Below are 16602 nucleotides of genomic sequence, written 5' to 3' on the forward strand. Positions count from 1 at the left end.
TCACACGTGCTAAAACTGAGATGCAGGAGCTGACAGTCAAGGGCCCAAGGTTACCTGCTAGCCCAGGTTTCAGGGGGTCATTCGTCCCTGTCTTCTGTCACGGGGAGGGTGCTGCCTGGGAGACATTCTCAGAGTCCAGCCACACTCCAGCAGCCAGACTCTGCAGCCAGCTCGGACTCCCCAAACCAGACCCGCCTCAATTCTCAGGACCTAAGCCATGTTCTGCTCTGCCTCTGACCCACTCAAAAGCATCCAGCGCTATTTGAGGCAAACACCCCTAAAAGAAGACCTTTGTGTTTCCCCTCCTACACTTACACCCAGCCCATCTTGCCCTCTCTGAACTCTCAGCTCGATGACCTTGACCTTGATTCTATGTCTGAACCACTGGACCTGGTGTTTATTCCTGATATCCTTGAGGTTTAACCATGATGATCCCCAAAGGACTTTGACTCAAACTTTTCTGAATTGCTATGCCTTTTGCTGCTATGAGAAGGCAGCTCTAAACCATTTTCCACACAACCCCATCCCACTCCCAACACTGGGGCTCCCCGAAGGGGTGGTTATCCTCTTATCTCCTTTATTCTGTTTTTTCTTGGTCCCCACAAAATGAGGCATGATGCCTGATTCCTGGGAATCAAGATATGACCAGTCTTATGAGCTAACAACCCAATGGAATGACAACAAACAAATGGTTGTGTGGAAACATGTTTATTTTTCTTATACAGTTGCAATTTTACATAAGTTATAGACACATCTGTGTGATACACAATGCTAGAAATGCATGTATCTTCCTGTTGTTCAATGCTTTCTTCTAGGTATTTACTATAAAAAGGGCATGGAGAGGACAACCACTCATCCCTCATTATACAAACGAGTAAATACATTTTTTAGATAGAAAAATAACTGATCACCTGCTTCTGTAATTCTATCAGCTACATAAAACTGACGGTGAACAATAATTAAAACCATTATACAAAATAATAAATAATACAGTAAAAGTTAATGCTATACAATAAACTGATAGGAAGGAAGACCTAACTGGGGCGTCATTCCACTTAGGAGAACAAATGATTAATTGACTTGTAATGTCATGGTGGAGAGCTGTCTAGTTATTTCTGTACTTATCATTAGTATGTGGCAGAAGTTGTTCAGAGAAGAGCAGAAATGTGTAGGAAAAGGCTCTAAATTTTTGGCACTTATTGCCTCTAAGGCTTACAGCTCATGCTATGAAATCCTGTGCAGAAGCAGAACTTTTCAATTTTCAGGTGAGACAAACCTGCCAAAAAAGAGAATGTTCTTGGTGATTTTGTGCATGATAAAGAAGAGGAAAGGGTGATCTGCCACAAACTGCGGGCCTCCGTGGCCAGTTCTCCCCGACAGAATGGCCCCGGTGCCGGCAGCTGCTTCCGTGCCCTCCTCGTTCACGTCCACAGTGGCTTGATGGAACACTTGGGACAGAAACAGGTCATTGGTGTCGGACATTCCTGAGAAGTCAGCCCGGCTCTGGCTGAAGGCGTCCTCCATGCCCATGCCGCTGAGAACGGATCTGAGTTCGTAGCGTTCTTCTAATCTGAACAGGGGGACGTACACCTCCACGTCGTCTTCGGCCAGCGTGTCTTTGCTGGTCCACTTCATGAATTTATCGTAGGTTATTTCACTTTCCAGCTACAAATCCAAACATTAAAAAAAGACCCATAAATGCTCAGAAAAGAAGGCAAATAACTTGTAAGTCTTATGTTAACAATCAATGACTTTAAGCTTACCATATTGTGGGTGATATAAAAATGTAATACACTGGTAAAAGATTTGCAAGAATATAGCATGTATGACATATTTTCACACTCTGAATGAAAGTTTGAGACCTAAACATTTATTATCAACCAATTCCCATGTTTCTGTGAGGAACTGCACACCACTTTCTACACCTGTGTACATGTTTGTCGTGAAAGATGAGTTTAGATCCAGAGGTTTCAAACAATGCAAGCTGGAATGGCTTACCAACTCCAAGCCAGTGGACACATCACCAATTTCATCTGGAAGCAACAGGAACATGCTGACGTCTCCAGCATATGGGAGTTCTAGAATCTGGGTCTTTAGATCACCTATGTATCCAATGTTCAGCTCTTTACGCAAGTACATCATCTGTACAGGTTTGCGCTGAGTCTAAAATTATTAAAAAGTAAAATATGAAAGTTGATCCTAAGATGTCAGGAGATTTACAATTAGACATAAAAGAGAAATAGATTCTGCTTTAGTGTTGAAGAAATAGGTTCTTAAAAATCAACAAAATAAATTATTCATACCCTTACAGTTGCTCGTATTAGCTTTACCATGATTACATCTATTATTAAAATGGACAACAATAATAATTATAATAATACTAAAATATTCGTTTAACATCTGCCATGGGCCAAGAATTCTGTGAAATCTCATTGAATCTTCACAACGGCCAAGTTTTACTGATTAAAAAATGGAATTTCCAGGAGATAAATAAGGTCATAAATTGTTACTAGTAGAAACTTCGTGGTAGAAGCTACAACTGCATCCAGAATTATGTAATTATAAAGCCCACGGTCTTCACCATTAGTCAGATGGCCTCTCAGAAAATTCCTGAGCGATACTCGGTAGCTCGAAAGAGTCAACCACCTGTCCAACGTGCATAATTTATGACTGACAAGTCATGCAGGAGCATGAGTGGTCTCTAACTTCTTTCTCTGTCTTGGCCAAGGTCCTAAAATATATACTAGGAAGATCCATCTGGTTGTCTCATACCATGTTCACGCGGAAAGGATAAAGCCCATTTAATTTCTTCTCAAATGGAGTTTTCCACTTTCCTTTGAAGTAGACAGCATTCACCAGGACCATCTTGGTGTCCCCATCTACAGAACCTTCAGGTAACAAGTCTGGAATTTTGCCTACAGAAAACATAACGTATGTTTAGGGCTCATGACCGAGAGCCGTGATGTTATTATGATTTGAATCTCTTGAGTGACCACCACACTCAGCATCTACATTTGTCAGATTCGGCCGAGGGGACGGTCTCAAGCTTAAGTGTTTCTCCCAATACATTTAAAGCATCAATACAGCAGACTGCCTTTCTCAGAAGGTTTGCAAAGTCTAAAAGAAAATGAAGAAGTAACGTATTTAAAATTTAGAATGACTATCAAACACAGGAAGATTTTCACCTCCTTTTATGTTGTTTTCTCAAAGTTTCTCAAAGTTTAGCGCTCCTTCTAGATGTGATCCGGACAATCTATGGGTCTGACCCATTGATTCATTCAAAAACTTTTTTTTTTTTAAGTTGTGCTAGATCTACAGTAGGAGTTGGGCAGATACAAGAGGAGAAAAAGGAAGAATTGCCCTGGAGGGGCTGAGAATATTGGAAGAGGCATTCAAAATCAGCAGGGAAACAATGTGTTGGAAATCCTATAACAGAACGCCAAGTACTATGGCAATGCAGAGGACGAAGGGTCTCAGAGACTTAACATCCAAGTGTGGTAGTTAACAAAAAAATGGCTTAAGAAACAGCCTATTTACAGTTAACACCTGCCCTATAATTTTTCAACTGCTTAAATACATTATTTTACTTAATCTTGGCAACTATTCTATTGGGGTACCACTAGTGTCATTTTACACAAAAAGATCCCCCGCTGAGAAAGGTTAGCAATCTCCTCAAGGTCATTAACTGGTAGACTGGTCAGGCTTCTGTGTCCACCTCCAGCACCCCCCAATCCTACTGAGAGACAAGGACTAACACAAAGGTCGATGTAATCTGACCAACTTCCATATATTCATTCAATACATCCCCTAGGCAATTAAAGGTCTTGGTTACTACTGAAAATTGCTATGGCTTTACTTAACTTGTGATGTAAATGACGGAATTCATGTGATTATAACAAATCAAACAGACAAGTCCCCAAATTTTGATAAAAGTTGGTAAAGCAGTCAGCCCAAAGGACGACGAGGCATTCTGGCAATACAACTGCTTGATTCGCAGCCACTGAAAACAATGCTTAGAGAGAAAACGAATTCACGCTGTTCTCAGAAAAGCAGAACTTGTACATGTCTCTTTAATTCTGCAGTCAGTTTTTACTTTCACTTCTGTTAATCTTCACTTTCCCTGATTCCTGTGTCAGTGGTTTGTCAGTATTTTAGAACAGTAATTTCGAAATCCGTTATTGAAATAAACAACAGAAGTAGAGCAACTATTTTCAGAGAAACAGAAGTATTTTATATGTTCTACAGAACTTGGTTCATATGCTTTTTCCCAGTACAGGAGCCAAGAAACCAAGACACCAAACTATTGCTTGAAACAATGTTTTAAACATAGGAGTTACATGAGAATTTACTGTTTGTGTACATTATCGAACAAACTCTTTAGAGACCCAAATAAAGAATTCAGAATTAGACTAAGGATCAAAAAAGAGGAACCCCCAGTTTCACCAGTAACTGGTAGTGGCATCTTGAAGGAGTCAGTTAAGCCCTCAGGGACCAAGAGTCCACAACCATAAAAGGGCAAATTTGGATAAATTATCTCCAAGGACCTTTCAGGTCCTAACAGGTCATAAGTCTATGAAATACCAGAACAATTCACCTTTGTAATAATCTGTTTTTTTTCCTAGAAATGCATCGATATGTTGCTAGCCAGCAATTATTTATTTACGACCTATAATTCTACCTGGAGATTTGGGAGAATGAAGGATTTTCATTATCAGCCAAAGACTGTGCTAATTTTTGTGGGGACACAGGAGAAGGGTGACATATTGGCCCTACCCTCAAATAATTAGAGTCTATGTGGGATGGCAAAGCAAACAAAATAAAATCAGTTCGGTCACAGTTGAAGGCTGTGTAAGGCAACCGTTAAAGGGAGTCATGAAGCAACAAAGCCCCAAAGGAGCGGCCAAGAGGGGAGTGGCTGGGAGATCCCTCTAGGAAAGCCGAGGACTTCGGGTTGCCACTTAAACTCTGAAGTTAGGGAAGGCAGAAGAACTAAGTACGGAGGAGCAACCCAGAGCTCAGGAGCCAGCACTCGTCAAGCACCATCTGTCGGGTTATTAAGAATTCAAAAGCCAGGGTGAGGAGTAAGATCTTCTGCAGGGGCCAGCTGGAGGGCAGTGACGCTGTTTCTGTGTGGACCCGTGGGGACGTGGGGACAGCATGACAAGTGTGCGAGGTCACCTTTGCAGTCTCATCCTCTTCCCTGTGCTCTACCCTCAAGTCCAGCCAAGCTCCCTCACCTCTGCCTGTTGGCACATCTGTGCACTGTGTCTGGAACTCTCTCCCCAGGCACCGTGCCCTCGGCCTGCCCAGCTGCAGCCCGTCCTCCTAATCACGACACAAACACGTCTTATTCCAGGAAGACCCTCCCGTCATAACACTGGAGCCAAGGGCCTTCCGCACATGCCCCCATGTAAGGTCCAGTATGTCCCCATAAAAGCACTTATGACCACCTTATGTCAACCGAATTGTATGCCTCCCCTAGACTGTAAGTTCTAGGGTGGTAGGGCCCGGGTTCTAGCTCATTTCAGAACGTGTATAGTGCCTGGCACATCATATGCGGTGGATTAACTGTTGTTGACTGAAGGACTGGATTGCATAACTATGAATGGATGATTTAAGTGTGAGTCCTAGTGAAAAACCAAAGCGAGGCAGGAGCCCATGGAAGAATTAGGGACATGAGCTGCAATAGTAGAAGTGATTTAGCCGGGACCAAAAGAACCTCACAGCAGATAGGCCCGGAAGGGTGAAAAACAGGTAAAATAATTTCCCGATCCTTCCTCCTCTGTTGCCAGTGGGCTCACGCTAGTTTCTCAGTGGAGGGCCACACCTTTTTTCTTTGTTTTTGTCTACGGCAGACATAGAGCACAATTATCTCAACACGGTGTTTCCTGCCTTGGAAGATGTGCCTGCCTGCTCTCATATTCCATCCTAAGGCAACATCCAAAATCAGATTATTTAAGCACTGAACGTATGTCCTCCTGCAGTAGACCTCAACCGTTTTTTCCCACTTAAAACACTACTCAGCTAAACAAGAATAAGGTTACATTTCCCAAAATAGTCAAGGTGGGGTGAATTTTAAGGGAGTTAGGGCGAAGTGTAGGAATGTTTTTTTGAAAAAATAGATCAAAGGTTTCTAACTGAAAAGAAGAACAGGAAATATTGCTTTGGTTGTACCTTTGGTCTGAGTCTTGACCCAGGCATTAATCTTTTTTCTGGTTTCTTCAGCACATTCTAGGAAGTCGACCCCCTGGGGTTCGGTAGAGTAGTATTTCCTGGAGAGTTGCATATATTCCTGTAAAGCAAGAAACAGGCCGAAGGTGACACAGAATATATACTGGACAAGACTTGGTGTAACTGTAAATCATGGGCTTCCTGTCAAGACGTGGGGGGTAGGGGGCTGAGGTAGGGGAAGGGGTGGAGGCTGGCTCTGGGGCCTGGGAGGCTGAAAGAGGAAATGGTGTGGATTGTAAGTGCTCCGTTGACCCCCTTGCCCACACTCATTTGCCCTCCTGCACTGTGCCTTATAGACACTGGGTAGGAGGGGAAGGCTGCGCTCGTGGGCAGGGGCTCTCGAAATCACTGCTCCCCCAGCTTTAGCAGTCACTCTGGGAGGCAGCACCCACTGCGGAAGCATGCGCGACAGCTGCTGTGACCCAGGGCATGTGGAGCCTCAGGGAGCTTGTGGGGAATTCTGACTCTCTCCCTGTGAATCACAGACAGCAGCTTTGAAAGTGACCTCATTGCACACCGGGGGCCCTGCCACTTCAATTGCAGGTTTCACTTACTTCCTTGAATCTTGCAGACTTCTCTCCAAACAGCTTGTTGACGCTCTCCAGTAAATACTCCCCCGTGGATGCGTTGATCGCAGAGCTGAGAGATCTGAAGGCCGAATGGATTGTAGCTCCAGCTTGTGCCTTAAACAGAAAGGAGGGATCTCTTTATATAACACAGGATGGAAATTCAAATCAAAACCACACTGAGATACCACCTTACACCAGTTAGACTGGCAAAAACTGACAAGGTAGGAAGCAACAAATGTTGGAGAGGATGTGGAGAAAGGGGATCCCTCTTACACTGCTGGTGGGAATGCAAGTTGGTACAGCCACTTTGGAAAACAGTGTGGAGGTCCCTTAAAAAGTTAAAAATTGAGCTACCCTATGATCCAGCAATAGCACTACTGGGTATTTACCCCAAAAATACAGACGTAGTGAAGAGAAGGGCCATATGCACCCCAATGTTCATAGCAGCAATGTCCACAATAGCTAACTCGTGGAAGGAGCCGAGATGCCCTGCAACAGATGACTGGATTAAGAAGATGTGGTCCTGGGGCGCCTGGGTGGCTCAGTCATTAACCGTCTGCCTTCGGCTCAGGGCGTGATCCCAGCGTTCTGGGATCGAGCCCCACATCAGGCTCCTCCGATGGGAGCCTGCTTCTTCCTCTCCCACTCCCCCACTCCCCCTGCTTGTGTTCCCTCTCTCGCTGGCTGTCTCTCTCTCTGTGTCAAATAAATAAATAAATAAATAAATAAATAAATAAATAAATAAATAAAATCTTAAAAAAAAAGATGTGGTCCATATATACAATGGAATATTACTCAGCCATCAGAAAGAATGATTACACAACATTTGCAGCAACATGGACGGGACTGGAGGAGATTATGCTAAGTGAAATAAGTCAAGCAGAGAAAGACAATTATCATATGGTTTCACTCATTTATGGAACATAAGAAATAGGAAGATCAGTAGGAGAAAGAAGGGAAGAATGAAGGGGGGGTAAACAGAAGGGGGAATGAACCATGAGAGACTGTGGACTCTGGGAAACAAACTGAGGGCTTCAGAGGGGAGGGAGGTGGGGGATTGGGATAGGCCGGTGATGGGTATTAAGGAGGGCACGTATTGCATGGAACAATGGGTGTTATACGCAAACAGTAAATGATGGAACACTACATCAAAAAGTAAGGATGTACTGTATGGTGACTAACATAACATAATAAAAAATTATCATAAAAAATTAAAAATATATATATAACACAGGATAGCTAAACAAGATATTTCTTAAGCAAATGTATTTATTTCAACGCAACAATAAAATGCTATATTAACGTATACTTAGAATTTTCTGACACTTTAGAGGAATGTCTGAGGAAATACTTTTGATATAGTGCATTAATCTCATAAGGTAACGTTTTACTTGTTTCAAATTTTGCTGTGGCTACAGATTGTACTTAACCTTGAAGTAACCAACGTCCTAGAAGAAAGTGAGGCTTCTCTTCTAATTTCCTAAACTTCAAGGCCTCTAAGGGATTTTATTATATTGCAACATTACATAAGAAATGTTCCAGAAAAAGTTAATATACATTTGAAAGTACCCATTTTATAATTAAAGGGTAGTCTGTACAGTGGAAAATCCGGGTTTTAGAAAGCCATGAAAATGTAGGTGAATTCCCATCCTCAACCCGCAGTTTGTAAGCACGATGACAGACACAGGGCTCAGTCACAGCAGCAGCGGGTGAAGCAGAGGACAGAGCCCTGCAGATGGACTGCCAGGTGTCACAGGCGACCTGTCTGGATCTCCATCTTGACGGGGCCCTCCTCACCTCCTCTAGCCCATAATTCCCTGGGCAACAGGCGGATGGAGCAGCATTCCAGAAGGAAGCTATGGGAGATATCCTCCCACCTAAGCCACGAGCATGTTTTGGAAGTTGCTTATCAACAGGAGTACGTCTATGCCCAGTTCCTATAAGTTAGCTGGAGAGCTGATGTTTAAGGAAATTGAGTATTGAGAAAAGACATTAGAACCTGAGATAGATGATGATGAAGAGATGCGTACATACACACACACACACGGACAGATGATAAACAGAGGTGTCGGGGAGGGGTAGCTAAGGGTCAGCGGTCTCTCATGAAGTCATTGGGCCTGACCTACCCCATTCCTCAATTGCTTGTCACCCTTTACCTTCTTCCACCTGGAAATCTGCATCCGTGCATGTATATTCTAGAAGTTGCTACAGTGATTTCAGAATAAATTACACATGCCCAACTAATGGCAGAATGCTGTGATTGAATTTAGAAACAGTTTTGGCCTAAAAGCCATGACATCTAGATTCTACTCTGGCCCTGCCCATATTTGTCAGTGTGCCCATAGGATATTTATTTAAGGGCTCCGAGTCTTAGTTTTCTTTCTATGAATGGGGGAAGTTGTGCTAGCTTCTTTCCCTGTCTACCATTGCGATTTTAAGACAAGAAGATTCTAGAAATAAAATGCAAAAGAAATTATGAACCAGTGAGTCACATACCTGCAAGATAGCCTCAGGATAAGTGCCCTTCCGGATCTGCTGCATGAGTTCACAACCCGTGAAGTTCTCCGGGGTCACTGGGGTCTTCTGGGCTCCAACTTTGTCAAACTGAAACACCTGCAATTGGAATTAAAGAGAACATATTTATATTCTCCTGCTAGATTACTTCACCTTTAAACCAATGGTGCCCAGGTACCTCTTAGCAGTCCTGTCTACATCCCTGCCTTAGCGTCTCAGGAACAAGCACAGATACTCCTTATACATAATGTGTAAGTGTCAGCAACTGAAATTACCCTCACAGGAAACAGCTTGAGTTATTTCATACTAATCCATATACTGGCCATTTTGACAACAATTTGTTATGATGAGATGATTTATAACCTCTTCACTAAAGGATCTAAATTGTCATCCAGCCCATAAATGGCCTTGATAAAAAATGCCAGTATTTTGAAGAAAGTAATAAGGTTAATACACGACCTTATATTTCTCTGTCTTTTCAATGGCCTTCTCTATTATCCACTTCTAATCTATCAAAATCTACAAGCCCAAGTTAGTTTAAGCATAAACACAGTTATTCACTATTAACAGGGATCCCATAAAATATTTTCACACACTGTATTGCACATAGAATCCAAAATCCATCTAGGGGACAGGCGCCCGGGGTCAGGTAACAGGTGAATCTCTTTATATTGTAAGTGGCAGATCCAGAAAACACAGTGAAGCTGGCAGGTGAAGGCTGGTCCTATGAAGCTACCTCAGTCTTTCCCAGCATTACAGCTTTCCAGCCTGGCCTCTCCGGTCTCAGCACCCCCAGGCTGACCCTGCACCCAGGCCTTCCCCCAACCTCCCACATCCTTTGGGTCCCACTGGGCCGGTGTCACATCCCCTGTGGGACCCCGTGGTGAGGAGGAACTTATCTAGCTAATGGATGGTGGAGGGAACGCTGCTGACAAAGGAAACACAAGCTTGTCCAGCCAGGTAGTGAGTTTCCGGGTTGGCAGGACAGGTGTTAGGGGTTACGGGATCTTTCTCTGCTCTTCACATTATAGGTCATATGTCCCATCTAACACTCTGAAAAGAAGTGGCCTTACTCTGCCCCCACAGAAGGGAAGAATATTTCCTGAAACAGCTTTTCTGGGTTTTGTCCCTTCTAAGGAGGTTGACGCTTAAGTCAGGAGTCTCCTGGCTAGCCCTAAAGCCTTCCTGAATCACTGCAAAGCCCCCGCAGAAGTGGGGGATGGAAGAGGACCCTGGGCCATGCAGAGGCCATGGGGTAAATAGAGGCAGGCACCCTGCCCAGCCAGGCAGCAGAGCCCGGGCGGGTCTGGGGCTTCATCTTGCTAGCACACCAAGCTCACACAGACATATGTGCTCTGGGAGCTCATCCCTTCCACGTCTTCCAACACTGTGACCTTTACCAGCCACACCAAGTTCCAGCCGAGTGGCCTCTTCCCAGCCCCGCTTCCTGGTCTGTAAAATGAGTATGGTAATCACAGCCTCATAGTGTCGTGCAGCATGTGGGCAAATTCATAAAATGCTCTTAGGCGCCCGGCTCAGGCGCTGAGCAGCACTGGCTGTTAGAACAGACACGGCTCCCAGACGCTCTCCGGGTTAACGCCAATCTTCACACCTGTCCTCCGGGCTGGCAGTTTCCATTCTCACTGGGTAGATGAGAAAGCTGAGGCTCGGAGAGTTTCGATGCCTTCCCTCACACACCTAGTGGAGACTGGCAAAGCCACCACCCCACACATCCTGGCCTGTCCCCAAAGTCTGCGCTTCTTCCTCTAAGCCAAAGGGTCTCTCTTCTTCTTTTTAGTAGGGAATTAACCACATTTTCCTTTGAACTGTAAAATCAGTACATGCAGCAGAGTTGTAGGGAAACAACCTAACACCTTTGCACAGACCGACGTGCTTGAAGTACTTTCTAGATACAGAAAAGCTGTCCTTGCCCAGAGTGACCAATACATTCATTCACCTCTGGTGTCAAAATCTATTTTTTTATTTTAACAACCCAGAGTTCTTAATTTCTCATTCTCCCCCACAATATATTGCTTTTGTTCCCTTTACAGTTAAAAAATTAAGACTCTGGTGTTTTCTGAAGTTTGCCATGCAGTTCACAGCCCCCACCCCCACCCCCCTACCCCCCGCCAAAGGGAAGAGAATAAAGGGGAAGGAGTCTTGCCAAATGTTGCTGGTATCAGGATTGAGCAACTGAGGTTTGTTGTAAGCCTGGGTGTTTAAACTGCCACACACACAGGGAGGATGCCTTTTACCTCCTCGCCTCGTGCAGGGAGATCGGCTAACACTCCCTGTGAACCGCCTCAAACCAGGTCCCTGGTAAATGGGTCACCATGCACCAGCGAAGGACATCTGTAGACTCAGGCACAGTTCTCATGGGAAGCCCGAAAGTGGCCGGGGGCATTTTGGTGTGACTGAAAGCACAGTACATGCTTGTGAGAAAGCAGGGCCTGTACTTCAAGCACCCAATATCAATGTTTGTGGCTATGTGAATCTGAAAGAACCTGAATTATATGATGACCTTATCCGGTTCACTGACCTCGGACATAACAGGAGCAGGTGCTTTTTAAATGCACTGAATTCATCCCATGGGAGCCCTGTGGTATACTGTGGATTTCCAAGGCCCCAGACTCAGTGAAAGAGTCCCCTGACTGAGCTCGTATCCCTTCACCAAGGACCGAAGCCAGTGGCCTTGACAAAAAGACCTCACAATGTTGCCACATACCCCGTCCACCCTGATTTTGAAAACTGGCCATGAGGCCAGAGGCCATTTTGTTGACGTGACCTCACGGGGTTGATAACACGGCTGAGGCCCTCTGAAGTCATACTACTCTCCTTGCATCTCCAGCAGTGTGTTACCCACAGCTCTTCATGACATCCTCTGCTACATACAGTTGAGAGATTTCATGGTTTAGCTGTTTTGTAGATTTGAATCTAGGGAACTTGTGTGGTAATGGCATGTGACAACTATTGACCTTGGTAAAGTCAAGCTACCTGAAGCATAAAATCGCAATTCTACAATTGCATTGAGGAGGGACCCAGCCCTAGTTTGGAGTTTTAACAGACACTCACCTTGGCCATCTGGTCTGCAGTGTTGCCCCTGGCACCCAGGTAGACCATGGCCATGGTGGATGAGATGCTCCATGGAGAGAAGAAGAGATTCGGGGTGGCACTAGTATTTGCCAGATGCTTAAAAAAATTGAGGGCGAAGATTGCGTTGGCCACATAAAGGTCTTCCATTGTTTCAATCTGGAAGGAAAGTGAGGAAGAAAAAAACAGCTCTGAAAGATGACTCAACGTTCTGGGTGATGTTGGCCGAGTAGTACATGGTGTACCCTGCACAAGACAGGGGTTCCCTCTCTGTCCTTCCTTCATGGAACAGTATGAACTAGAGCCTGGATGGCATCACGGTCATGTGACCTGTGCAGCCTCACAGGGCTCCAGGCTTCATGCGATGCTCTGCTGTCACCAACTTAAAATTCTTAATAATTTTGAACAAGGGGCTCTGCATTTTCCTTCTGCACTAGGTCCTGCGAATTACGTAGCAGATCTTGAGATGCAGCGAAGAGTTAAATGATGAGGAGGGACGCTCCATATAGTAACCATAATAACAGCAATGACAATGAATAGCGTTTATTACATTCTTACTGTACAACAGATGCTGTTCTAGACATCCTATGAAGCACTTAATTCTTGCCAAAACCCTATGAGAAAGGCATTGCTATTTGTGTTTCATGAAGGAAGAAACTACAGCACAGAGGGTCAGGAAAGTGACAGTGTCACCCAACTATAAGGGGCAGGACGAGGCATGGAAGCCAGGTGGGTGACCTCCAGAGTCATGCTTTCAACCTCTGGGCTACATCTGCAAATATCCAGCACACACATGGGCAAATACACACATGTTCCAACACATATTCTTGTTGGTCCCAGTTGAGACTGTCAATCTTCTTTTAGATTCCCTGCTTCTGGAAGTGGCTTAGATTCATCATTTGAGGGTTGGTATTTTTACTCAGCTCCTACCTCCTGTACCCCCTGCCCCCCCCCCCACACCTCCATCCACAGCCTGCAATAAAACAGCTTCCCACGCTTAGGAGTTCAGTCCGGGGGAGGGGGGGCAGTTTGCTGGAACCGCCATCTGCTTCTCCTGCCACTCCCTAGCAGGGAAATCCATTGCAGGCAGCACTGCATGCAATGAACATGAAACACACACACACACACACACACACACACACACACCCTATCACCACCCAAAGATAAAGGACAGACACACCTTCGGTGACCCAAGTCTCCACGTGAAGCGGAATGCACGGACACACCCGAGGTGTGCGCGGGTATCTGTTGGTACTGGCTGGTGATCATTTTTCTGGCTGTGTGTTATGCTTTCATGGTGGCTTAAAACACACCCTATAATTACCAAAAAAATATAAATATACTGAATGACGCTGACACTCATCCCACAGGAAACTTTGTGACCGTGGCTTCCCAGAGCTGAGGAGGGGCCGAGAGAAGCCCTGAGGTGAGGGACATCCTTGTCTGTAGGCCTGGCTTGCTCAACAGGCTTCCCAGCAAGGGCCAGCACTCACTTCCCTCCCTCCCCAGTGCCGGGCTGTCTTAGGGGAACACCTGGTTCAGGAGTACTTCTTTTTAAGAAAATCGTTGCAATTTATATCAAAATGTCTCATTCAAGATACCACCCAGTTGTATTTTATCAAGGCAAAAACTAAATTAAGCAAAATTTGTCCCTGAAGCCACCTCTTCTCATTCAATCCTCGTAAGATCTAAAGAAAGTAGATACTGTTATCTTCATTGTATAGGTTACCTCCTGACCCTCAGAGAGGTTAAATAACCTGCAGAAGGTCACAGAGCCTCTATGCAATGGTGCAGGGATTCAAGCCTAGGTCTGCTTCAGGAACCCGCTTGATCCACACGGCCTCACACGGCCTCTCCTGCTGGTGGTGAACTTTGCTATTATGTGTAAGAGTGTAGGCAGGTTACTAGCTTGAGAAATGCTAGAAAGAGGAAATAAAAATAGGAAGGTAGCAAGTCTGTAATGCTCCTAGAAGGCATATTAAGTAGAAAAAAAAACCAAACAAACCCCACTATGGTTTTTTTTTCTTGCTTCATCACTGAGATTAGGTTAATTTGGGTGACTCAGATGTTTGTTTCCTCTCCCTCCTACCAATTTAAAATTGTCTTGAAACTAATTAGTCTTACTGGGCTGATCGTTTTTGTAAATTACCTCAGTAACAATTTGGAAACAAACTAAGAATCAATATCATAAATAAAATATATCTCTATCTTCATGTGAAGAAAATAAATAAGGGCTCAGAGCCAGAAAAGTAACTGCAGGCTTCTCCTAGACTGAATTCTTTATAGTGTTCTGTCTAGTTGGTCACTCTGACACTAACAAAATGTAAGTGTTAAACTATCGGAGAGGCTTTTGATAGGTTTCTGGTGACTTTATAAAGAAAAAAGTACATAAGGACAGAATTAAATTGTCCCAGATACATTTACTTTTTAAAAGTCTAGTTTTTATTCTTTAAATAAGGTGCAACTCACTGCATTTAACATAAAAAAATAATCTGTCTATGTTGTAGTTACCAAATTCCTTCAGCAGCATTGTTTTTGTTTAATTTGTGTCACTACCTGCCCAGGAAAACCTAGTAATTTCTTGTTACAAAAATAGGAGCTGTGGATTGCACAGCTAGCTAGCTTCAGAGCCCAGACTGAATCTTAGCCTTCTGATTCCGGGTCTGGTGCTTCTCACATGCGGTTTGAGAAGTTCGCAGACTTAGAAATCTGTGAAGGCACACATATAGCATGTTTCCTCTTAGACAAGTCCACACCTTATCTTTGGGTGGCAATCTGCCTGAGACAATATAAAACTGAAGTCACAGAATGATGTCAAATAGCATCATTGCCCGAAACAGGAGACACCTGCTGTGAGTTTCTTACCACTAAAATTTTTAAAAATTGTTCCATTAACTTCCGAAGATCATGCCGCTAATTAAGGTGTAATATTAGCATGGGGAAGAATAAATGGAGGGCATACGTGGGGCTGGGCTCCACGATATCTGTGTCACTTCCTGCCGCAAAAGTGCTCTAAAACTCGGCACACGTCATCAAGAAGCTGGGAGGTGCCCCCAGGCATCGGCACGGCCCTCTTCTTGTTGGTGCTGGATGCTAGATTTGAGTTTGCTGTGGCATTTAAAACAATTTGTTTTGTGATGACATAGTGCAAATATTTAAAAATTGACCACAAAAATCAATGAAAACAAAAAGAAAATAGTACCTTCAAGGAAACGTCCCATCCAAACTTAGCACATTCTCCCCCCAGCAAAATTAAAAGCCATTCCTGTTATTTGATGATTTTCACAATGAATGAGTGAGTGTCTGTTTATGGTATTAAATGATTTATTGAACTATTACCTCAGTTAATCCAACAACTAGTTTGGCAAATTTTTCTCTTCCACTAAGTTGACCTATTATTGACCTAATTCAATAAATATCAGGTGGGGCTGAAGAGACCCAACTCAGATTGCTGCTGAATTTCTGTAATTCTTATAGTTTTTAGATACTATCATCTTTCTTATTTTTATTATATTTATATACAATTTATAGATTACTTACATTGCTTAAATTACTATCTTTTAATTGATCTAGTCATTTCCATCAAATTCTGTGTCAAAACCCCAGTCAGTAAAGAATATACATATTGTAACCTGCTTAATAAAATCCACATCCCAACTTGACTAGGCACTTTGGTTTGGCTAATGTTACACAGGCATCTCCTGGCTTCTGAGATTCAAGATTAAGTCTTACTACAAATTTAAATCAAATCTTGACCTAAAATATTTTTACTTAAAAGAAATCTAAAAAAGAAAACACCACATTTTTACTCATCTTCTAAACACATCGCACACTTTACTTTTCACTGTTAGTAACACCTGTATGAAAGAAGAGGGGGAAAAAAATGAAAGCCTGTTTTCATGGCCATGGAAATGACTGAAATACCTGGTTATTCCCGGAGGCGCTGCTGACAAGAAACCGTCCTCAGAGAGCTGTCATAGTGCACACACGGAGAGGACTGGTTTTATAAAGCTCTGCCCCTCCCACAGAGCATTTTTTTCTCTCTTTCTAATCTGTATCCTTTGAGTGATTCAACATTTTACTCAGAAAGACATCACTATTATAAAAATGCTTGTTTGCTAAGGCACCGTTTAAGAAATTTGCTCAGAGGATGACGTCATTCAGAAACTTAAGAATTTGGCAATACCTACACATGCCT

At 43.7% G+C, this 16602-nt stretch overlaps 1 protein-coding gene across 1 annotated transcript; it reads right to left on the bottom strand.

The window, feature by feature from the left end:
• Nucleotides 1-702: 702 nt before the first annotated feature.
• SERPINB2 (serpin family B member 2) lies at nt 703-16399 on the bottom strand. Its single transcript, XM_026495955.4, has 8 exons — nt 16329-16399; nt 12387-12563; nt 9297-9413; nt 6786-6914; nt 6175-6292; nt 2773-2915; nt 1999-2163; nt 703-1665 (listed from the first exon to the last, which is right to left on the bottom strand). The coding sequence occupies exons 2-8, from the start codon at nt 12552-12554 to the stop codon at nt 1255-1257; spliced, it is 1251 nt and encodes a 416-aa protein (XP_026351740.2). The 5' UTR covers nt 12555-12563; nt 16329-16399; the 3' UTR covers nt 703-1254.
• Between the last annotated feature and the right edge of the window lie 203 nt (nt 16400-16602).

The sequence above is a fragment of the Ursus arctos genome, unplaced genomic scaffold, assembly GCF_023065955.2.
Source record: "Ursus arctos isolate Adak ecotype North America unplaced genomic scaffold, UrsArc2.0 scaffold_17, whole genome shotgun sequence".
Taxonomy (NCBI): Eukaryota; Metazoa; Chordata; class Mammalia; order Carnivora; family Ursidae; genus Ursus; species Ursus arctos.

What these genes read in the sequence shown, in the direction of transcription:
- SERPINB2 (XM_026495955.4), bottom strand. Translation starts at nt 12,554, where the DNA reads ATGGAAGACCTTTATGTGGCCAACGCAATCTTCGCCCTCAATTTTTTT. An exon ending in AGTCTGCAAGATTCAAGGAA is followed by an intron (nt 6,293 to 6,785) that starts GTAAGTGAAACC and finishes CTTGCTTTACAG; the next exon opens with GAATATATGCAACTCTCCAG. An exon ending in GGTCAAGACTCAGACCAAAG is followed by an intron (nt 2,916 to 6,174) that starts GTACAACCAAAG and finishes TGTTTTCTGTAG; the next exon opens with GCAAAATTCCAGACTTGTTA.